The 25196-nt window shown below is 38.1% G+C and overlaps 1 protein-coding gene across 8 annotated transcripts in view; it reads right to left on the bottom strand.

The window, feature by feature from the left end:
- PTPRT (protein tyrosine phosphatase receptor type T) overlaps positions 1–25196 on the bottom strand; it is a 467676-nt gene that overhangs the window by 271281 nt on the left and 171199 nt on the right. For all 8 annotated transcript variants that reach the window (XM_033003561.2, XM_042800879.1, XM_042800881.1 and 5 more), the window contains exons 3-6: positions 19233–19504; positions 12854–12935; positions 9649–9764; positions 7210–7384 (exon numbers count right to left, since the gene is read on the bottom strand). In XM_033003561.2, the coding sequence (XP_032859452.1) occupies positions 7210–7384; positions 9649–9764; positions 12854–12935; positions 19233–19504 (645 nt within the window). The remainder of the gene's footprint in view (positions 1–7209; positions 7385–9648; positions 9765–12853; positions 12936–19232; positions 19505–25196) is intronic.

The raw sequence follows: 25196 nt of genomic DNA, 5'->3' as shown, positions 1-25196 counted from the left end.
ACACATTTTACAATGACACACATCTGAAGGTCTGAGTTACCAACCTACTCACTGCAAGACAGTTTTCAAGTTCGCAAAGGCATTCAGGATATATCCTTAGCATTTGATGCTCTCTTCTGAGCATCAACAGTCTTAAATTAATTTCTACGCAGTTGCCTTAAACCTTCTTGACAATTTTAACTAGAAGCTGAAAAGGCTGAGAGTTCTGACTACAGGACGCAAACCACAGGGATAATCTGGTAGGAACACACCCCACTAGAAACAGCAGCACAAGTTGGAGAAAAGGTGATATAAAGTGTTAATTCTGTATTTTGACTGCACTTGGAAATCATGCTAGAAAGCTAATGGGTGGAAGTAATATTAGTCAAGTAATTGCTACTCGTCCCTTCCTTCTAAAAATAAATAAAGGAGAACTGGTAGTTGCAAGATTCTGTAGACTGACAAATGGATACTACAGCACAATGGAAGCCCTCAGCTTGAAAACACCAGAATTCAAGTTAATAGTTAACACCCTTTATGCCCAGCAGAAATACACTAGAAAGTCACATTACTGCTATCCTTCTGCAAGATGTAAGGCAGCATGAAATATGTGAAATTACCTTCTCCATAGTTTTCAAACACAAGCGTAACCCTAGGTAGGCTAACACATCCATTTGTGTTTTGCCAGCATCCCTGCTTCAGCCAGCTGCACTGTTTGTTGGGAGCGTTCTTTAAAATAAGAAGTTAACAAATAAGTATGGCTTATTGGAATACACACCAACAAATAACACTATTTCCATTAATTTTTTGATCGCATCTTTTATCCAAAGACCAAAATTTAATATAAATTATTGAAGCATTTTTAACATTTTAGGATTGAGGATGCTATGACACGACAGCTTGTTTAGGCTTTGATGCCTGTTTTCTCCTTCATATTATCTAATGGGATAAGGCATCTCAGAACTGCAGAGGAAAGAACAAGGCTTTTCACTTTTTCTACAGATGTCTACCCTACAAGAGTGATTCACAGAAAAGTCAAGGAAAGCAGAGAGAGTCTAGAGAAAGGAGAACGTCTACCACCCAGTGATGCTTTCCCTTTCATTATTTCAGTTCTTTGGAGATTCCCTCTGTTTCCTGTGAATGGAGCCAAGAAGGAACATGACCTAAATAAAGTACGAAAGACAGTTACTAACCAAAGCATGAAGAAAGTTCCCTTCTCCCCACAGGGAATTTTGTAGTTACTCAGTTCAACTAACTGCAATTAAAATTTATCTTTAATTAAACTAAAATAAAAACCCCAAATCTTTTACCAAGTTAATCACAGTTTCACGTAAGGAGAAGTTATTTATTTCTTAGAGTCTTGAGAGAGAGAATAAAATAACCCTGACATACCTCCTCACTACTACTAGATATTAGAGCTTTCTCTAATACCAGTGAGGGACTCCTTCCTCCATAACTTCCAGTCAGCAGAACCGCAGTTGACCTGAGCTGTCTTTCACCATGTCACAGCAAGAACTGGTACCCAAGATGCATCAGGGAGGCTGGAGACAATTCCACAAACAAGGAAGGAACAGCTTTCCATAACACTCTTCATCCTTGGAAAACTGAAGGATATTTACTGGAGTCCCTTCGGCTTCAAAAAGATTGTTCCTTAATCTTTCTCCATTTATTATTGCATTTATAACCTGCATTTAGTCAAGACCTTTATACATCATCAGCAAAATCATACATAGAAATCTATACATTAAAAATAAGTCCAAGGAAATTAATCTTATGCCTACCTCTCTAACAGTGTCAGGTAAAATTTTAGTCAGAACAAAACCAGAACTCTTGAACTTACCTTTGCCTCAAGAAGAAAAACAAACAAACAAACAAAAAACCAAAACAAACAAAAACCCCATAAATGATGCACTCCATTAATCTTTCAAGAAAGACCTAAAACATAACTCAGTGGTATGATAGGAAAGCTATTATAATTTCCCAAGTGGCTACAATCAAGATAAAGTACTCCCTGCTCATTTTACACAGAAACAGAAAAGCTACTTAAGAAAGAGACGTAAAAAGCTGGAAACAATATAGATTCAATTGTCAATACACCATTAGTTTATGAAGTTTCCTTGTACCCCAGCTGTAGCTTTGTATTCTTCCTGGATACGCTTTTTCTAATTTATACCATATTGGCTAATGTAAATGTGAGAAACGAGGAATGCACATACTGGAACATGACTGCAAGTCTGCATGGCACTCGGTGCAATTCTGAAAATTGGATCCTGTGTATAAAGTGTATATTAATCAGTTGTCAAGGAAATGGCTTCATTTCCCAGTTCTATTTTGGAAGTTCAACAAGAGGAGAAGGAAATGTTTCCTTTTGAAAGAACACACATCGTTCATACTAACTGCCGATTCCTACGAAACAGTGGCTTTGTCTTCATGTCTCCCCCATCCACTTCACAGAAAGATACTAAATTGGACTGAAAGAAGAGAAGGTGGAGTTAAAGCTCTTCATGAGAGTGAATGAGTGTTTGTAACGTCTCTGCCTCCCCTTTCCTCACCACATACCCACCTAATAATTAAAACCGAGTTAAAGCAACCGCTATTGGACTACATTCAACTAGACAATTAAACAGAGCAACGACAAGTTCAAGTAATTAGCAGCCAGATGCAAACATGAAGAAAAGGAATATTACATTCCCTACAACCACTGTGACTGCGAAGAAATAAAAGAATGAAAGTGGCTTTTTCAGACACCCTACAATCACGAAGCCATTCTCCCTTGTTCAGTAATTTCACAGGCAGCATAACCTTCATAAATGGTTCACATGCACACACACACACAAAACCCATTCTGTGCTCGTGTAGTATTCAAAAGAATAAATTCATTACATGCTTTATCACATCTATACCTAACTTCTCATGGTACAGTACATGTAAATTCTGCAGACTGAACCTATTTGCGTAAACTGGAAAAAATAGAGAAAGAGATAGCATACAGCCTGAGGGGAACCCTCATTATCACAGCTTTACTGATACTGTTGGTAGCGCCAGCAAGAGAATTTCTCCTGTTCACAAGGCGATAACTTCGAGGACCTTGATTAATGTGCATTACTCAGGCAGATAAATCCAAATCTACCCAGCAACTTCTGTGATCTGGATGAGTCTGATAAGTAGCTGGAAGGCATGAAAATTCCTATCTGAACTTATTAATGCATACTGGAAAAAATACTTTTTTAACAGTAAAATCTAAAATGCTCATATACCACAGCTGAGCTTATCTCATAAATGATTGCAAGGGAGGGAATGGACCCAGTCTTCCAGACACCCTGATGGTAAAGAAGGATTGTTGCACTACAGTGTCTACTTTACAGATCAACACACCCGATCTCCTGGGTGCAATACGGGGACTTGAGTGCCACCATGGCAACAATAGTTATATTACTCCATGATGGCAAGGACATTACGTGAGTTTTAATGAGTATGTTTGACACAAATATCCTGGGGTATAGAACTACCCATGCATCAGACACAAAAATAAATCTAAAAAAAACAAACCAACCAATCAACAAAAACTTTAAATAATCTTTTTCATATCCACCACCCCTCTTAGTAATTCCTTTATATGAAGTGAAAGACTTTGGAGTTTGTGAGCATCCTAAACATTTATGTTGAAGATAATTATATTTTCATCCCTGGAACAAGCTCTACTCTAGAGTATATGTGTAATGACATACGCAACATTTCTAGGGCCAGCTCTAGCCCAAGATCAGGCTCAGCTGTAGAAGAGAGATGGTTTTATTTCTTACTACTTTTAAGTTCCAGAAAACTCTTTCTCCTAATAGGACTACCTGCTGTTTAATAATTAACTGGAACTACTCTGGACATAATCAAATAATAAATACTGAGATAGTCAAAATACCTGTAGATGTTTTCCTTGATGAGTCTGCCTTGTAATTGTGGATCTGGAATTTGCACAGTGTATTTAATACTGGAGAAGCTTAAGTACATAGGTTTATTTAAATGTCTAATTTTTTAGCATGTTTTTCACACTTGAGTATCTCAACTCTGATAACTAGAACAGGGCTTTTTTTATAGTGGTTTTTAGTTTGGTCTTTGTGCATGTGGGGTTTTTTGTTTTGTTTTGTGGGGTTTTTTTTAATTTCCAGTGTCTACTTATTAGGAGAATACTCAGATCACTGGAGCAGTTTCCACAGCGTACCTGGTAAGTTAATAAACAAACAGTGTAAACAACAGTGACAAGCATCACACCAGAAAAGACCTACTAGAGAAAACACAGTAAACAACTGTGAAGAAGAAACCACCTCTCCCTCTGGAGTCACTGGAGGCATCAGCTTCTCACATCAAGAAAAGAGCACCTGATAAAAGACAAGCTGTCCCAAATATCAGAAGGATGACAGAAAGCCACTCAGTTAAAAGACAGACTGGTTTTCACCTGTATTGACTAAACGAACACTTTGGAAATCAAATAAGACAAAACTGAAGAGAACTAAAACATATCCTTGGAGGTCTATAGAGGGGCTCTGTTGAGTACTACTACCCCTGTAGTAGCAGAACAGACCCTAAGAAAATGCCATAAGCCTTAAAAGAATTTGCATCAGGAAGCAACTAAATAATTTTGAGGGACTTCCTGGAGAGTGAAAATCTCAGAAAAATTCACTCATGAAAAATAGGTTATAGATGCTGTAATATTTCCTCTTTAACAGCTCTCTATGGATTCCCACAATATATTGAGTAATTAATTTAGGCATCCAGAATATCTGAAAGGGATTAGGAAAGAACAATTGCAAACAAACCTCCACGCACATACACACAGAGTTTAAAATGTTATTCACAACCTTATGTAATGCGACAGGTGTTCTGAAAGGACACTAAGAATACAGACCTTAAATGATGAGATTCCACCCAATTTCTACAGTATTTTAAATAACCTTTCCACAAGCAAAACCTACATTTAGTTCAGAATATGAGCAACTGCCACACAGATTTTACTTAAAAGAAAATTACAGACTAGAAGCATTCCATTCATATGTGATCAGTATAGTAAGACATAGGATCTCTAGGTTTTTTGAAAACTGCCCTGTACAAAATTGTATTGAATTACTATATGTGCAACAGTGAGAAATAAGAAATAGAGAGAAATAAGAAAGAGAGAAGTGAGAAATACTTCCACTGGAGCACCAAAGGATGGTAAGGTATACAGATGGAAATTATAGGTTTCTCTGGCTTTGACTATTATGCTTCTAGAGAGCAAAGAGATGAATAAATGTATTGTCATTTATGGAAGCACTGCAACCATCTCAGAAGACAGAAAAGTGTTAGCATATACAGTAAATAGCTGTCTGCAGAAAAGCGTATTTTGTACAAGATTTGCAGTGATTACTTTACAATAATACACTGTTCTTATTAAAGATGTCCACATAGACAAGTAAGGGGAGGACTTGGGGGTGCGGCAGAAGGTTTAATTTCATTGATCATTTTTTTAATTTGCTGGCATAGACACCTGTTGTTTCAATTAAGGGTGTAGAAGTAGCACGTGTACTTTAAAGCACCAAATACTATCATTCAATATTGAGAAATATACATTAATCTTTCCTTTCTCAATATTACCATAAAACATCTTCAGCATAGGGAAGCAAAAAGATCTAAACTTTGCTGAAGAAATCCCTTATGATTTTATGTTCAACTTATCAAAAGAAAGCACATGAGAAGCAGAGTCTTAGCTTGGATTTGGTGGGTTTTGGGGCAGGACAATCAATTGAGCAAAACTTCAATTACAGACTAATTTAATGTATACCCAAGTACATTACTGAAATTCAATAAACATCTCTTCAGAATTAAACAATCCTAATTTGCTTTCATTTCACCCTGTGTGCATGCATTACATATTTGCTATTATCCACACTAAAATTAGTCAGACTTTTTGGAAGCACTCATCCATGGAATCCCAGTGTGTCACAGTACTGCACCAAAGTAACCTCAAATGAACCACTTAACCTTAAAAGGGAGCAAGGAGCAGAGGAGTATACCTTCCCATAAAACCATTATTATCCTAAAAGTTCTTCTAGCTTGGTGTCTGCCTGAGTAATCCAGCAATGAATCTATCGTCTTTCCTGGTGGACATCCAACCGTTCATGTTTATTACTTATTTTTCTATTTTTTCCCCTTCATGCATCAATGAATGAGAAAGTGTCAGGCACCTAACTCAACTTTGTATATTCTGATGTTTGGTTGCTCTGGAAGATTGCATTCCTTCTATTTACCTATGATACAATACCAGATATGCTACTCCTGGAAACTCAATTCCATTTTAATCATTAATTAATTCCTCTGGATTTGAACAAGATGCAAGATCACCGAGTGGGAATTAAAAACACTTGGTATCTAACAGGAGCATTCTCTTCATGATCTGTGTAGTCTGAATACCTGCACCACACAGCACACTATATTTAAGGCACTGTAAAGTCATCAATATCCTGACAAAATGTCAGAGTAAGTTGACAGAAAGCAGTACAGTGGACAAAAGTGATCTTACTTCTACAGCAGCCCTCCATTTTCACTGAAAAGCAAAAGATTTAGATCAATGAAATTATACTATGTGAGCAGACCCATACTTCAAATTCCTCCCAGCTCACATCACCACCACCCCAAACACAGAATGTCTCAGGAGTGACTTAGCCACCTTCTGATCTTGCCACCTGAGAGGCAGTGAAACGTGTCTTGCGTGTCAGGCACAGTATGAGCTCTTGAATCACAGTAAGTAACAGGGCTAAAACCCTAGCATCCTTCAAGAACTACTGATGTTTCTCCTATATACTTCAGGACATTAGCAGAATCAATCCCGTCATTTACTCCAAGCAGCCTTAAGCAAACTCTTCTGATGTGCAACTCTCCATCACAAGATTACTGATGCCTGATAAAAATACTGTAAAGGCAGGCAGACAAAGCTGACTGACAGACAAACTGTTTAGCTGACTACAATAGAAGTACCCACAGCTATCGAGCATTACTACAAAAGTTTATGCAGAGGCCTGTATGCAGACAAAATTTTAATACAAGAGAAGAAAATGATTGAAATTCATGTCACTTCTACACTTTTTTTCTTACTTAAATTTAATAAGAATTAAAGAAGGCAGCCCCATAGGATGTCAATTTTTATACACAGATGCCATCTGGGAGGAAATACCTTGCATAAACCTGCTGTTTAATGTAACTTACCTTTCACTATTAATTCTGCATAATTCGAAACTCCAGATCCACCATCTGAACGAATGACACATCGATACTTGCTGATACTGCGTTGAGAGGTGTCAGCTACACTGACAGTAGCAGAAAAACGCCTATGGTTGACCACCCGAGTGACCATTAATGCTGTGTCCCTTCCATTCCACTGCTGTAAAGACGGACAAGAATAATGTAAGTTGTGAAGACACACAAATTATGCATCCATATGTAATTCATTCTTTGTTACGCTTCTTAATGTTGTTCAGACCTTCACATTCACATCACTAGATAAGACTTTATCCAAGCACAATTTTTCAATAGAAGCCTGCTAGCTATAACTGTGAAAAATTTACAGGGTTGTATGAACCAGGGCTTAAATATTCTTACACATATATTTAAGTTTTCATGTCTATTCAATTTCTGAAACATATTTGGGCATTTGACGTGTTAAATGTATTGAAAAGGCTGGAGAGTGACAGTTCAGATTATGCAGTTGTACACAGTGTATTTGGAGGGCTAGCTAGGATACAAAAATACTACAAATGAATGGATTTTGTACACTTGGGAAAATGCTACAAATTAACAGATTCTGTAAATTTGGCATTTTCAGATGTAAAACTTTGATCCTGGACCAATTTAAATAAATTGGTTGGATGAGTAGACATTGTTGTATGTCCAACATTCCTCAGTAAACCTCTGTACCAATGCCAGACTACATTTTCCCAACTGGAAAAGGAACAGATTATGAATTAGCTAGAAATATAAGTTCTTCACAGCAAACACACCTGAATTTGCTCAATTGTCTAGTCTGTTAGGAGTTTCAATGGAAAACACACTGCTGTTTTGCCGATTTCCAGTAATCAGGTTTTGGGGGTTTTTCCAAGGCTATTTTCATTAAATGTTTCAATTTTAGAGAATGGAAAACAGGTTTCTACTAGCAACAATAACGATTTCCTCCCAAACCCCTGCTTCTCATAGAAAAAGGTTCATACTGCTTCAGGTCAGAAGTGTTTTTACACAGAAGTGTTCCTACACACAGTCATAACTGTGGAAATATTTCACTGAAAGGACTCAAAAAAAACAAACCTCAGTGGATGCTAAAAGTACATCATAGGTTAATAAATTTCAGTTTAAAATGTAATTTTTATGAGAAGAGCTGTGATGAGAGTACAATCAAAGTGACTGTCAAGTCATTTTTAAATGATGCTGATTACATTTCTCACCAACTCAGGTTTTTTTCCCAGTGCTAATTTTAATTCTTATGATTAGGTAAACTGATTCCTCTCCTAGTATTTAAACTAGATTTGAAATTTTTATTTTTAAAGTTTATTAAAATGTCTAAAGTCAATAAAATGTTTGAGAAAATCTGTTAGTTATTTGACTACAAATGCCATAGCAACCATGACAAAGGCCATTCTTGTCTGTCTCAGATGTTACAAATCCATGAGGCTGTCAGGCCTTCAGTCAGATCAGTCCAAATGGAGAATAAAAACTGTCTTAAGTGTTCTGAAAGTTTACGTTGGCCCTGCGTACATGCACAGCACATACAGCAAGAGAATCCTCTTGACTTGTTTGGGATGTTAGGTGTTTAATGGCACAGAAGTTTAGAAGAAGCAAAGAGCTCAACTATTTTAAAAGCTTCTAGAAGAGCTCTGTGTAAAGTGCATGATAATGTTGGGCCTACATATCAGAGCACTTCAAACAGCAGAAGTAATTTTGTCCTTCCCTGGGAAACATGCACTTCGCATCTTCAGTCCGATATATGTTCCATTTCTAACTCTAGAACTGAAAATGACTTCTTAAGGTTGTCAGTATGCCCACCTGAATAGCACAACACAGTCTTTCAAATCCAACCAGTAAGGTGAAAATACAGACATTAAGAAATGGAATGTTTTGGTCTTTTAGTGAGTGACTAAAAGGAACGATCTGCTATCAAATGCAGCCAAGGGAAATTGGGAGGAAGAAAAACTGAGTACAAACTGGTTTTGCCTATTTTTACCATCCAGGCAGTAATCTCCGATTTCACAGTAGGTTTCCTTCTTAACATAGTGTCACTGACTATAGGCTGAGGACATTTTTGGAGCATGACAGGAAGGAAGATTGCATAATACAGCAGAAAGTGAAGAACTATTCCACTTGTTCTGACTCTTCTGCTTTATGACTGAGTGCTCACAGGTGCACAGGCATTTGTTTGAAACCAAAATTTTGCTGTCACTGGACATTTATTCCATCTTCTGTATCACTATTCTATACTTTGCCACCTTAAACTCTCACCTAAAAACAATTTAAGGCAGTTCTCAAAGGATCTTGATGAAAAGATTTTGCCCCACCACCCCAGTCTTTCCCTACCTACTTATTTTACTTGAAAAAGTAAACAAACCAAAAGCAAATCAACAGAAAGAAACCACCACCAAAAAACGCGCATCACTTTACCTGGAGCCAGAGTTTGTCATGCTGTGACCACTTCCCTCCAGCAATGCACTGGAATGTTGCGTTCTGCCCCACATTAACCTCCACGTTCTGAAGTCGTAGGAAATGAGGTGCTTTTCCTAACAAAAGATGCAAAGTATTGCAAGGGTAGAGCAAGGCAGTAATTGACTGTGCTACACCAACACAGATATAAACACTCAGCAAAGCATTAGGGCCCATCCCTGACAATGTGATTTTGCAAAATGAAGCTGTCCTTCCATATTTAACTATTCGCTGCGGAGTGAGGTGGATTATCGATCTGACAGAGGATAGCCGAGGGGATCAGAGAGCGCTCTGGCCCATCTGAAAACACAGACTTAGATCAAATCACAACACAGGTTCATGGTCATCTGCACAATTTCTTAAAACTTGTTATAAAGAGCAATTGAGTAATTTATTCTCTTCAGAAAATTTTGCTTATTTTTCCTTTTTATTGACTATCAAATACACCCTAGACATTTAGAACAATGATGTGTCATTAATATCAAATCAGATATTAAATATTCGTATAACTGACAGTACTGTATCACTGTATTCATTTAAGATTATCAATATCAGTGTTTGCTGATACATTAATTCAATACTAAGCCACTGACATTAAAATGAAGACATCGTATTTGTTCACAAAGGAACTAGATGAGAGGATTATCTTTTTTAACTAAACACCATACTCATTCACGTGGGTATGTTAACTTACAAGAAAATAAAAAAGATTATAGTAGTGAATCTGACACTGTTAAATGAACTTGATTCTTGCACCATTTTCAAATATGCACTATTTGAAAACTTTTAGTAGGACACACTGAGCAGCCTTACGAGACTCAAGTTCAGACTTTTTCAACTTAAACTTCACATTTTTTCATATGATTAAACACTGATGACATACATAATTTCAGAGGACACAGCAACCCATCTTTTTCTATTGGAATCAAATAGCTTCAAAAGGATGAGGGTATCTGTATCTGTGCATGCATGAAGCTTGACATGTAAGTATTTGTCTACTATAGACACATAAACAGAGAACACATGCATATCCACTACACCAAATGTTTTTATCTAGCTTCTGTACCCCATTGACCACACGCTGTTTCCTGACAGCTCCTGAAAGATAGCAACTCTGTACCATCGTGCTTTCTAGGGATCAGTAATTTACATCAAAGTTTACTGGAAAATTACCTCTGGGTGACAGTCAGAATGTAGTACATGATATTTGCAGGCTAATGCTAGTAATTTCTGCATGCAGTCTAAGGTGGGCAGATACAGGCCAGCTCCGATTATGAAGCTTCACAGCCTGGGTGAGCACAGTCACACTGGCCCCAAACTCCCGGTCCTCAGGTCTGCCCAGCTCCCAGAGCATGGGGCTGCCCTAGGACTGCAAGTGCTCATGCACTTTAGCATAAGGAAAATTGATACTCCAGTGCACTCCTTCATGGGACAAAAAAAAAAAAAAAAAAAAAAAAAAAAAAAGGCAATACCAGCAAGATATTTATTTTTCTCCATTACCGTGTCATTAAGGCATTTAACTGCATTTTTGCTGATACTTAGGTCTGTCTGCTATATTGTCATTCATGAAGGTAAAGCCAGAAATGAAGAAATATCGCTAATAATTTCAGTAACCTCCAGGGTCATCAGGAACTTTATGATCTCTGCATTTTGAGTTGTAACAACTGTAAAACAAATGAGGGACAACACCTGTACAAGTCAATGGAACACCCTCTGGTGACATTTCCCCTGGTGGCTGTCCATGTTGCACAACAAAAGCAACAGTGGGAATCAGACAGAAGCACTTACAAAGACTGCAGAGAACTTGCAGCTTGCAATGAGTTCCGTATGCTGCAGGTTGCAAACTGATTCAAAAGGAGTAGTTAACTGAATCATATCAGGTTTGAGTCACCAAGAATGCACTTAAATTTAAAGAGGGACCTGCATATACTTGGAGAAATATATTTAAAATCAGTTAAAATAGTTGATTAAGCAGGGGTGTAACACAGCATCCTGTCTCTTATTTTAAATTCCATAACTTTCTCGCTTAAGCTTTGCCCCATGCTTTGTTCAGTGGCCTCTTTCCCAATAAAGGGATCAGTCATCACCCAACATGTTGTGGAACGCTCACAGACCATTTGGGGGATTTGTCTGGATGCTGCCAGTTATCAGCAACATCTGGTTAATACAGATTGTAAGTATTTCTTAATGAAGTAAATGCACCCAAAGGCCTGAGCAATGAGCACATGGTAAATACAAATATAATTTAGTTAAACAGCAATTAACCATACTGCAGTTATCAGAAATGTCCTGTTAAACTTGAGCAGAACCATGGCTGTCACACTGAATGGCAGCTATTCTTTGAAATTCTGTACTGAAGAAAACCAGTTGATTTCACTCCATCAGTATGATCTATGGCTTTTTTTGTGAACATCTGTCACTGACTTAAACTATGAACTAGTGAGAGGGGCTGTTAAAAAAAAAAATCTTTAGAAGAAACTGTATACTACGTACACAATAAGGTCCTTAAGCCACACTGTAGATGCACAGCAAAACCAAAAAAGTTCAGACTCAAAGATTAGGACTCAAGGTTTCTTTAAAGAGAAAAAAAAACCCAAAACCTAAGCTTATTATTATGGCTTCAATAGAAGAAATGGGCACTAATATTTTTTGAACAGCGTAATGAACCTGCATTAGTTTCTCCTCCTGTGCAAGTGTATTGTCTGAAAGAGATTTATATTTAACATCTTTACAGGAGTGCTGAGTGGGTTTAACATTTGTTGAGACAGACACACCTTTGGGATATGTCCTTTACCAATGAAATATTGAAACAATTTGTTTGTTTCTTCTTTTCTTAAGTTAACACACAGGATATTATCAGAAGCTTTTTAGATATTCTACAGCAATATGATTCAGAAATAATAGAACAATCAGGTTTATGTTCTCATAACAAGAGAGGAAGAGACACTTCCACAGATGTCCTGGCACTAGCTATAGCTCGAGAGCAGTTTTGCCTTTTGCACAACTCACAAAGTTATGTAATTATGCAAGGCTGATTGTCTTTAGGTGCCTCAGAGGGATACAAGATGACATTTTAGTGCTGACAAAATTGGGTAAATCATTCCTTTAGACTGTAAAACCTGGTATATAACACATTGATACATTTAGAAAAACAAAGAGTGCTCACTGCATGGATGGGCGAGAACTCTGACTTCATCCACAGCTATGTACCCTGGATGTCCCTTCAGAGAGACAGATTCAAATATCACCTGAAATACAAAATAAGAAAGAGTTTTCTTAAAAATAATAGCTATACTAGTCATTTGGTCAGTCACCATATTCTGCTTTTATTCCAGTGTCTGAGTTATTCAAGGCATTTCATCATTTATAATGAAGGGGTACCAAGGCAATTCAGTATGTACATGCACAAAGATTGAAAAATCTGTTTGATATGGAAAACAAAAAGTTAGAACAACATTCATTAGGATTAGAAACAATTGTGTGATTATTTCATTTGGAAGAGCAAAAATACCCTGTGTATATACACAACTATATTCACTTTAAGCATCAGTCCGAGAACATTTAAGTGGATAATCATCTGACATCTTGTTCTTAGTATGTCTCAGAAATTTGGAGAATGCTGTGCATGAGATAAAATTCTCTTATTGAATCAATAACCCTGCGTGGATTCATCTGGAGAAAACCTTGATTTGGCATGCATGCCACTGCAGTATTAGAAAGCAAATTACAAGCAATAGATGACCCTGGATTCTAGATACTGGACTGAAATAAGATTCTTCCAGATATAATAAAGCTGTTTCTGCCTTCCCCTGGATTGAAGTAACATGGCATAAGAGTGAATACTCTTAAAACCCACATGTAATGTTTCTCTACATTAGTGATACACTAGCTAGCACTTTCTATTTTATTTATGTATCTGGATAATGAAAATGTTCCACTAATCTGAGTCCGAATAGCCAGATATTCAATTACAGATGAACAAAAATCTCATTCTGCCCCATGGCTTTATGATTTTACCTGGAAAACTGTCCCAATCTGAAATATCCTGTTACTAGAAATAGACAGTCTTAAAATCGGTGATGCAGGAAAAAAAAAAAAAAAAAAAACAAAAAAACTAAAAACTGACAAAAAGATCATTAAAAATAAGTTAACTACTGCCAAATGAGCTAACCAAATATTCAGGAGAAAATAGCATTAAATATGGTGCGCTTCGCCCGACAATTAAAGGACAGTGGGACATGAGTCCTCCAGGCGGGCAGCGGAGGGGCAGGTGCTGAACTCCTCTCTCTGGTGATGGGATAAGGAACAGGATGAAGCTCCATCAGGGGAAGTTCAGGATGGACATTAGGAAAAGATTGTTCACTGGGAGGGTGATGGGTCCCTGCAACAGGCTGCCCAGGGAAGTGGTGACAGCACCAACCCTGTCAGAGTTCACGGGGAATCCTGACAACACTCTTCATCATATGGTTTAGTTTTCGGTAGACTGGTGAGGAGCAGGGAGTTGACTCAATGATCCTTATGGGGCCCTTCCAACTTGAGATATTCTATGAGGAACAGAAGTTTAGAAATGCTAAACTGCAACAGCTGCAGACTGATTATTCAACATCTTGGTGTCGCCACTTCTCAAGTTAGTGATTCTCTTCTCAAAGGAATGAAGCACTCTCCTTTATTATTTAAAAAAAAATGAATGGGTGGAGATGTAATGAATGCTCTCCTCTCCATCTGAAAGGGATGTCCCCAGTTTCATTCCCTCTTACTAAAGTAATGTTCACACTGTATTAAATTGCTCAGTTTTGCATAGGTATACAAGCAGGTTTTCAAAGACTGAGTCAATTAACATGTTCAGCTGGCACAGTTGTCATGACTAGAGCAGTATTCTAGTGCAGGTACTTGTTCCGTACAAGAAAGTATTTCAGTTATTTGTAACTTCTAAATTTCATTAATAAAACACAGACTTAACTACTTAAAGCCAGTTTTCACCACTTATTTTCATTATCAGTAAAAGTTGGTATCCCACTCTGTCACTGTTCAGCCTCTTCTTCATCTCCTCCATCAGAAGATGTAAAAGATTCAACTGTCCAAACGCTGATCACTGTATGACCTGGCTATGACAGTAGATGAATATGTCATTCATAAGTACAGAATTGCTGTTCCTTGTAGTAGAATTTCTGACAGAGAATGGCCACGATATTTTGTTGCAAGGTTTGGACAATCCAGGCCTGAGATCAGACTGCTAACAACACCTGTGTTATGAGGATGACCTTGAAGGGCTGTGTTGTGAGGAACTGTATCTGAGATAAATGAGGAATTTTCCCAGCTATGTATCTGGCTACGCTAAGCACAAGTATGCAGCAAACCGCAAGATGCTTGCCTATCACAGTTTCCCTTTGGGTGCATGATAAGTTGCTTATGACCAATAATCCAGGGGTATGGGGCACGTGAAGAGCGGGTGCTTGCTGTGCAAAGGACATAACCAAGCGACTCGGGCAATAGAGGGGGACGACATGTAGCCGCATTGGGGTGATTGTCGTTACTCGGGCCACTCTCCGTATTGGGACCCTCTTCAGTTACTAATTTTGCTTTGCATTTGGGCTTCCAGATTGTAGTTTCTACTCATGTTTCCATGATTTCCTAAGACATGCTCCCCCAATTCAAAACACATCCACACGTGTGATCTTCTGAAAAATATCCATTAGAAAAAAGACATGATAAAAATATGTAGAATACAAAAATTAACAAGTAAAGATATAAACTAAGAAAAGTTCAAACGATAACAATATGTAAAAACAAAGTTCTACTCCAGAGGAGGGTGGACAAAAAATAGGCTGTCCAAGGAGCAATAGGAGGAAGCAAGTCTGTAGAAGTTAAGATAAAATATTCCAAAACCCACCAACAAGTGTTTTGTGTTATCAAGGTTCTCGAGCGGCTTTTTAGGGACTGTAAAAGAACACAATGCAAGTCCTTAGTATGGAAATTACAGTTCATTTTAGAAATTAAATGTCATTTGTGATAAAAATTACACTTACTGTGAAGGTCAAGTAAGCAACTACTGCAACTCTCTTCAGAACTGAAGCACAACATTACAGCTACAAAATATTATATAAGTTTTGCATTTGTGAGTAGCTATAAGCCACAATGAAGCAATTCTCAATTTCCTTCAATCCAAGAACTTAGAAAGGCAACTTCTCCAAGACACTGGCATTACCTGTTAGTGAGTGGCAAAAGTAAGCACTGATGCATACAGAATTGCCCTCTGTTAATTACTGACTTGTACAGAGTGTTTAATACAGCACAATACAACTCCAGTCAGTAACAACCGAGTCAATTCCTAAAAAAAAAATGCAGAATCTACAGAAAAGAGTGAAGGGTTCCTCTCAATTCACACAGTATTGTTTTGACAGACTCTTTTGTTATCTGTTCCACTTTACACTCAGTTATTCTTGTTATTTCCCAGTTCAAGCTCCCACATTGTTGTCTTTTTATGCATTTTGCAGCATCTCAGCCCCATCAAAGCGAGAAGCACGGGAGCACCCAGGTTTTCCCGAAAACAGGGAATTGAGACCCAGCATGAGGAAAAAGCAGGAATCCATGCTTATGGGGGCCAGTTCTGCAAATTTCATAATGAGTATGTCTCATGTCCTTTTAACTTCAGTCAGAAGTGTAGTAGAATGGTTGAGACACAGGCATTTAACAATGGTTTATTTTTAAAGAACTTCTCTAGGAATTAACATAGATGACAAAATGCAAAGCTTTACTCTCAAAAGACATTCTCAAATGCTCCTGAGAACTGCAAATACTAAGTCATTTCATGTTTCCTTACCAATAAACAATCCTGCATTTCACTCCTGCTATACACCAACAATGTCTGTGTTCACAGCATAGCCTGGCTCATCTGTTGTGGTACAACAGTTTTCTTCAGGCATGGATCAATAACATTCCTTGCTATACATCAAAAAAACCTCTTCCTGGCAGACTCTAGTGCTGCCCTTGGTGCATTCTGGGACTAAGTTCATCCTTATGGCAAGCAGTAATTCAAGATTACATGTATTACCTTTCTTCAAGAACTATTATGGCTTTTTCTCGCTACACTAAAAACATTTGCAGGCTGGGAGTCCAAGTACAAGTAACTATAGTGTAGACATTATAAATCTCCACCATTCCCATGTTTATATCTCAGCAGAGTGCTTCCGGATCCAGATGACTCATATGACCCTTGCACAGAACTGCCAGACCTAAGACACTATTTCTGGCATTTGGCTTGGTTACTACTGTTCTACTAGTCACATCTCCAAAACTCAAAGTACTTGTCAAAGCCTCTGACCCAGGGCAGATAGTTTCCTATTTTTTGTCTGACTGAATTTCCGATGCATGCTGCAATTCAGGATGGTGTGGTTTCTGTGTATTAAGAGAACAATCCACATTTTGTCTGATGCAGATTGAATTCATTTAGGAAAACTTTCCTGTGTTACCTGGTACTTTTGAAATACAGAACATGCTTTCAGGCCTCTTGCATAGAAGGAGTTCTCCAGGCATGCAATTTTGATTTAAAGTTGACCGATAACACTCTGATGGCGCATCGTAGACTATGAGTGTCAAATGAGACCCTCCCTAGGCAACAGTACACCCCACCTCTGGACTCCTTTAGCCAGAAGCATTATTTTAGACTGTCAAATAGCAAAAATTTTGACCAAGTCCTTCACTGTGTTCTCCTCTTCACTTTTGTAAGCTTAAAGTTTTATTTTTTCCTAAAAAAAAACCACCTTTGATTAAATTTAGAAACTCACAGGATTGCAGACTGTCAACAGAAGAGAGTTTATAAAATCAGGGACTGATGATAGAACAGTCTACTAGATCCCCTATAATAGTTGGACAGATCCCAAATTTTGAAAGCCACACTTAAGGAATAAGAACACAAACATAAACAGAAGGGAACATTATCCCTATTCACCAAAAAAGCAAAAAAGAAAACCCTTGCATTTTCTAGGAAGGAACTACTCCTAGGCAGTTACTGCTGGCTTCCAATCTGTTCATTTTTGCACTGCAGTGAAAAATTCTTGTTTGATTTAAAGGATTTTTTGCTCAGGAAGAGCAAACTTGACCTGCAAAAGGACTTGCAAAAGAAGTAAGGCTCAGGAAGTCTACTACTGGTATATCTAAGAGTAGGATCTCTCTTAGTGTGAGATCAGACTGTCTTTTCCAGGTTTTTCAAGCACTGATTATCTGGGTGAAAGATCATTTCTGTTATCTCTGTGGAGCACCTACTATGAAGCAAATTCTGGTTCGTGACCAGGTTCATGTTAATATAAATGGTGTATAAGCACTTTAATATGACTTCAGATCAAGTGACAAGTTGTGCACAGCCCTTAAAACACCACTTTCCACACATTTGCATCTTTTTATCCCTTCCTCTCATCCTGCATAGTGTGCTCTATGTATTCTGCTGATATGCCCAACTCTTTTTCAGAGGCAGATCATTAAAGCATTCTACTGCAGCTCAGATTTTATAGACCTCCTACCCAGTTATTAGAAGCAAAAAAAGAAAAATAAAAGCAAGCTTTTTTACCTGCTGTTTTCTATCTGCAGACTATTTCCTGCCCTTTCATATTTTATTCTATCATAATTCCTATTTCACTCATGTCTTTTACTAGTACCATACGTATATCAGCTTTTCCTGCAAGTTTTAGGGTACAATTACCTCCCAGGCTTTTTTTTTTTTGTCTTGAATATAAAAACAAGACAAAAACACACCTTCAACACTAATCTTATCTAATTAAAACTAAAACAATGACTGCAAAGTTGCCACATGAAATTTGAAGTGGACAACTAACAAGTAGCTGTAAAATTAACATAACGAAAGAAACAACTTACCCATTACATTCCTCAACTTCATACTTATTTATTAAAAAAAAAAAAAAAAACAAACTCCTAACAGAACAAGTACAACCATGTTACAAGCAGTGCTAAAAAGAAAAGGAACAGAGGATCTAGTGAAGAGTATGCTCAAATTGATACCACAGTACAAGATTTTATTAGTAGTATTATGTACATATACTTCTCATATGGGCACAGGAAAAGTCCAGATGCAAAGCTGAGTGAACAAATGTTCCTTCTTATGGAACCAACCACGGGCCAAAAATAGTTCAGGCAAATTTATGCAGAGATACAGTTACACATCTAGACACTCAGTTGTATTTACATTTACATAGTGCCATGGAAAGTGCCAATACAAGTAGGTTTATGTGCCAATTTTATGATAAACAAGTGAGTCTTAACTTGCTGATAATCTAACTCCCAGAAGTCTATCCATCACTCTGTGACCTGACAACAACTGAATAAGAAGGATGAAATGGGAAGAAGTATGTCAAGATGCCTATATAACCTTCTTGCTATATGTAAATTCATTCTGATAGGAAAATGTCAAGGGGGGGGGGGGGGAAGGGGGCAGCGGAATTTGATTTTCAGAATACCTATTGCTAACAATAGCTTAGCTCCTACATAACCCAATGTTCAAAGGAAAAAGAGAGAAAAATATTACAAACTCATACCTGATAAAAATGTGGCCAGAATGTGCTGATAGCAAGTTCTGCTTTCACCCATCCTTCTGTAACAACCCCCGAGACATTCCATATGGGATTGCCCTGTGGTCCTCCGTTCACCTTCACGTAGACATTCAGAGAACCAGGACTGGAACGGTCTCTGCTGGATAAGTAATAGTGGAAGTCGATGCAGTGTGTGTCATTTTCCTTCAGCGTAGGCAACAGCAAGTGAGCTTTCTGCCCCGATGCCCGCCCAGAGCTGTTCACCATCATGAAGGAGCCTACAGAGGAAAGCAAAAAGAGAAGAAAGAGTGGTTTTGCTTGGTTTTTTTTGGTAAAAACAGTTCCATTAGAGAAGGCAGTGATTCCCTTAAAAGCCAGAAAACAAAACATTAATCTGAAGAACTCAAACTAGCTATTTTATGCTTGCTGTTAGGTAACAGGAAAAAAAGGTATTAAAATAGCAGGGTATATACACAAATAGATTCAAGGCTAACTAGAAGCACTTCAATTAGATAACTTAAAAAAACAAAATACTATTTCATTTTTATTATTCTATAACCTCATGATAAAAGTCACTCTAAACAAAAGCATATTCACACTTCAAGCAGCAACAAGCCTCTCCTACAGCACAGAATCCCCCAAAGGCACATTCAGGAGAAAAACTACAACAATGGACCAACTTCTCACCTGATGTTTGCCTACCTGGCCCCTACCAACTTTGTGCCAATCTATACCTGTGAAACCTCCATCTTAGCACTGTAAAGTTTTGAAGGTTGTAATGTGTTAAGAAAAACCCAGGTTTCAAAGCCCAAATGAATTGACTTGTTAACACGACAGCAACATCTCAACTAGAAATAATGCAACAAGGACAACTATTCTTCTAGGAGGGAAGGACAGGCTGAATTTGGGGAGGGAAATATATACTAAGGCAATTTATGAGTTTGTTAACCTGGAAGCTTGCATCATATTAACCATGGCACTTGATGTTGAACTTGCATTTTGATTCATCAAGCAGTTATTTTACAGCACATTGTGTCTCAACCCATCTCTTCACAGATGCATCAAGGTGACAAATGTTAGCAATAAGGAAAAACATTATGAGAGTTATTTGATTCAATTTTGTTTAAAGGATCTCCTTTATGTGTGTACAGACACTCACCCTCAGAAAAAGCTGAAGAAAATACCAAGACGGTGGGGGAGGAAATCTGCGTGTCAGCAGCCAGGCATGATAATTTTTAATCAAATGCAGCCCCCTTGACACTCTCAGTTCTGATGCTGCTGCCAAGGCATGCTACAAATGTATTTCTCTGCTGGCCTCTTGCAGTTCACAGAAGATTGAGTTTGCAAAGCCTTGCCTCACATCTAACCTAGTGACTTTCCCTATTCCATGCCATAGCAGGGTGACACTCAGATGAGCCAGATAAACATTTTGATCAATTCTGTGCAGTGAACAGTCATATATTCGAAATTTGTATCAATAGATACCAGCAACTTTCTCCCACAAAAATGTTTTTTCCCCTGTGTTTATATGCCATATATGCATTTTGTAAAAGGTTGAAAAGCATGGATACAGAAGGAAGTCAATCTTTATGAAAAAAACAAAACAAAACAAAACAAAAAAAAAAAACCAAAACACATCCTCTAGAGACCTTGGAAAATTCAAGCACAATGAAAGCACAGCTGGGGAAGAAGCTGTACTAAGAAATATGAAAATGTATAGGCAAGTTGCTCTCTGACAATCCTATCTTTCATTTTGCTATGCTGAAAATCAAAATGGCCCCGAGTCAAAAAATTCCAGATTCACAGCAAGAACTTTGAAAAACATAACAGATGAATCCAAACTTTTCCAAGTTTCTGAACTTGAAACCAAAGTCCGTAAGATGGGATGCTGACAAATGATCATTGTTGATCTAATTCTGATCCCAGTTAAACAAAATCCCCTTCTTCAGCAAGTACCATATAAATACTGTTCTTAAAAATCCACCCAAATAAAGGTTTGAAAAACTGAGATTTGGATTCTGTTTCTATGATCTAGGATAATTTATTATCAGAAAGCACAACTGCCAACAGGCTTGAAGAGGCAGCACAGCCTGACAGTTAAGGCAGCAGGATAGAAACCCAACAGCCTCCTTTCTAGGAGTGACACTCACTTCCATGATCTTGGTCAGCACACATAGTCTGCCTTATCTTCCCTTAGAAATAAAGCAAGAATAGTAGGTAAGAAGCACTCTTCTACTGAGAATTTGGGAGGAAAGCCGCTGTAAAACTGCTGAGTAACAGGAGTATTATATAGAGGACTGTAGCAGCTGCTGTGAAACACACTGCCTGCAGCACTTCAATGCCATTTTGAGAAATAGCACAAGATACAGTGATGGCAAGTTCTACATTTGCCCAATCTCACACTTGAGGATGGTGAAGTCAATTAAAACAGTGAAGAGAAGCAGAGGTCCTCCTCTGCATCCGCAAGGTTTTTGACCAAGTGCCTGATACACTGGGTAGGAACCCAGGAAAACTATTTTTGCACCATCATTGATTGGATCACTTCACTTCTGTGCATCTTTCTCAACTTTTATCTTTTTTTTTTTTTTTAGATTTGGATAATACATGAATTCCTACCCTAAAGAACTACTCTGAAACTGTGCTGTGTCTAATACAATACAGACTTGAACTGCACTGGGGTAGGTAAATGTTTCAATAATAGAAAAAGTTATGGGGTATTTCACTTTCACAGTTTCATGTGTAAAAATAACAAGCTTTCCTCTGGGAGAAAAAGCATCAGCTTTTATAAAAAATTTCAAAGCAATAATTACAGTTTTATTTTTTTACCACCCACAAAAAAATGAATCACAAGCTATTCGCAGTATGACAATGGTCTTTTGTGCAACTGCTGACAATTTTAGAGAAAATATGGCGCCTGATTCTAGCAACTGACAACACAGGAAAGTAAAATATCCATCCAACAAAAAGCACTTACTAAAATAATTAGTCTTAGTTACTAAAAGAATAGCCTTACAAACAATTGTCACACGCAAATTATTCATAGCTTCTTATTTATAGCTTATGGGTTTTTTAAATACTGTATGCCTAGAGATGCAGGAGAAAGCACTGTACAAACATCACTGTCTCCAGTAAAGTCCTGATAAGAGGTCTTATTTTATATGACAGTGGAAAAGATGAAACATCTCCATTTATAGTGCCATCTCTGCCAGAGAAAAGTACTCACACCTTATTTACATCAGTTTGTCATCTACCAACTATACCACATTCCCTATTTCTGCAGAGACTTCGTGTGGCAGCTTCCACAGCAAACCTTTCCCCTGGCTAGCCAAGGTATAGTGCAAAAGCCTGGCCATCACAGAGGGTGTAAAACTTACAGTTTCATCAAGACTGTAACTGACATTGGATACAAGAACATGCCAATCTACAAAATTCAGTTGTGAATGAATTCTATCTGTATTCTATAAACTGGCCTCCAAATATACTGATCAGCACACTTTTTCCTTTTTCTTGTCACAGTGTGAACTTGTATGGGTCCTGTCCTCTAGGACCTTCAAAAGGTTACTCTGCATGCTCCAAGATCCACAGCTAAGATCCACTGTCCTATTATAAATGTCCATGCCCAGTGAAGCTTGTCTGGGCAAGATACATCACTTAGAGTTAGGTGAGAGATCATGAAAATTGCTCTCACCAGAAAAAAAAAAAAAAATAAAAAAAAAATCCAAACAGCCTTTTAAGGACAAGTGTGGTTTTCCTTATTATCCTTAATAAAAATTGACATATTGTGATTCAGAGCCTGACAGCCTTCTTTAGACTGAACACAGAATTGAAGCTGATGGGACTTACTCTCAATTTATGGGCCTATATGTGCAAATAAAAGAGATAACAATCTGGTCTGGCATCAACAAACCACTTGTCACATTTTCCACTCATATAAAGAACCAGGGAATGAATTAACATGTCACAAATGGAAATTATTGATCAATGGATGACTGAAAGCCACTTAAATGTCTCCAGGCAACATTCTGAATAAAACTAAAGGTATCTTGGAGAAAGTCTTATTTAGAGCACTGCATATCCAATTTTGAAAAATAATAACAGTAGAAAAAAAATAATTTAGTCTCATTGTTTTGTTTACCTCATAAAGTCAACACTGAACTGAAAAAATGAGTTTACGGGGAAAAAATTACCTAATGCTGTGTAGAAGTTCTGTTTTATATTTATTGGACACATAAGTATATGCTCATTACAGCAGATTGAATATCAGGTCAATTAAATTTAATGTTCTTGGAACAACAGGTTAGATTAATTAATATCTTGCTGGTTTTGTCCTAATAACCAAAAATGAATGTGTTATGTTTGGATCAGTCAGAAGCAAGGAGGATGGGAAGACGGTAAATAAATTCATTTTTAAAAATCCGTTCGAACGACAGGAGCATAAAACGGCACTCTCTCATAGTTATTAAACATACCACTGAAAATTGGGGAATTAAACCATGAAGTGCTCTCTAGCTGGCCATAAATTTCAATTTTTCCCCTGCTTGGTGCATAATGATGCCTTGATAAGCATCCTATTATTGATGCATCTGCAACATATATCCTCTTTTTGGAGCTGAAATGCTACTCTGTAGCAGATGGTGGCTATTGTGTTTACACATCAGCACTTTATGATTGCATTTTCTCACGTCTGCAGTAAAAAGAAAGCCGTAATTGAGTTTTTAATGGCTTTGCACATTGTTCATTAAGATTACATGAGTGTGTGCTGACAAATGACAGCTGAAGAAATGAGCCACTGAGAACCCCTCGTGATCACCAGACAGACCTCAGCTGATGCTGTTTCACTGTTGGCTTTGAAGAACCGTGCTGTTTAAAAGTGAAATTATAGCAACCATTAAAGACTGAATGTAAACTTGAAAAGAAAACTGTCAAAATGCTCAACTGCAGAATGAGATTTCTAAAACCTTGAAAACCAGAATCAGGTACAGAATGTTCTTTTAAAGAGCAAACTCCTTCCCAAAATAAAGGAATGGGTTTTCCAGCAGCTATATCAGGTGCATGAGCATGTTTTTGACAGTTTTGCTTCTTTCCATAGAACAACTCTATCTCCAGGAAAGTAAGCCTGTCACCTGTCCTTGCTAAGGCAGAACAAAGCAACATGGAATGATCTGGGTTGGAAGGAGCCTCAGGCCAAGCCCCTGCTCCAAGCAGGGTCAGCTATAAGGCCAGATCAGGTTTCTCAGAGTTTCTACCTGCTGAGTCTCACAAAGCTCCCAGGAGGACTGCCCATCCCCTCTGGGAAACTTGCTCCATTGCTTGACTGCCCTCATAGTTTTTGCTTTTACTCAGTCCCAAACCTCTCATTTCAATTTACACCCTTTATCTCTCATCCTCCAGACACTCACTCCAGTAAAGATCCTAACTTGGTATTCCTGATAACCTGCTTGTACGTACCTGGGGGCCCCTGCTAGGCCGCCCCAAACCCTTCCCTGCCCCAGGCTGAACAAGCTCTGGTAACTCCTCAGACTCTTCTCACAGGGCAAGTGCTCCAGCCCCACAGCCCTGGTAGCCTTCATTGAACTTGCTCTAATTCATCAGTCTGTCTGATACTGTGACACCCAAAACTGGGCTTAGGATGCTCAGTGCAATCCAGTGAGTGGCAATGAAAGCGGGAGCACTTCCATTTGTCCTCTGGCTAAGACCCTGTCAAAACAATCCTGGATGCCATTAGTCTCCTTTGCTTCCAGAGCACACCACTGGCTCATGTTCAGCCTGCCATCTGCTAGGGTCCTCAAGTCCTATTTGGCAGAGCTGTTCCCCCGCCAGTTAGACCCCAAGCTGTCTTCCCAGGTATTGCTGTATTGCTTCTTATCACATTTTATAACGTTCCTATCAGTCCAGTCCTCCAGCCTGTGTCCATCCCTCTAAAAAGGTGGCCTTACTCCCAAATGTATCAAATGTTCCCTCCAGTTTGAT

The sequence above is a fragment of the Tyto alba genome, unplaced genomic scaffold (assembly GCF_018691265.1).
Source record: "Tyto alba isolate M040663 unplaced genomic scaffold, T.alba_DEE_v4.0 Super-Scaffold_33, whole genome shotgun sequence".
Classification (NCBI taxonomy): Eukaryota; Metazoa; Chordata; class Aves; order Strigiformes; family Tytonidae; genus Tyto; species Tyto alba.
Note: the sequence above shows the minus strand (reverse complement) of the source record. Positions and strands in the feature narration are given on the sequence as shown.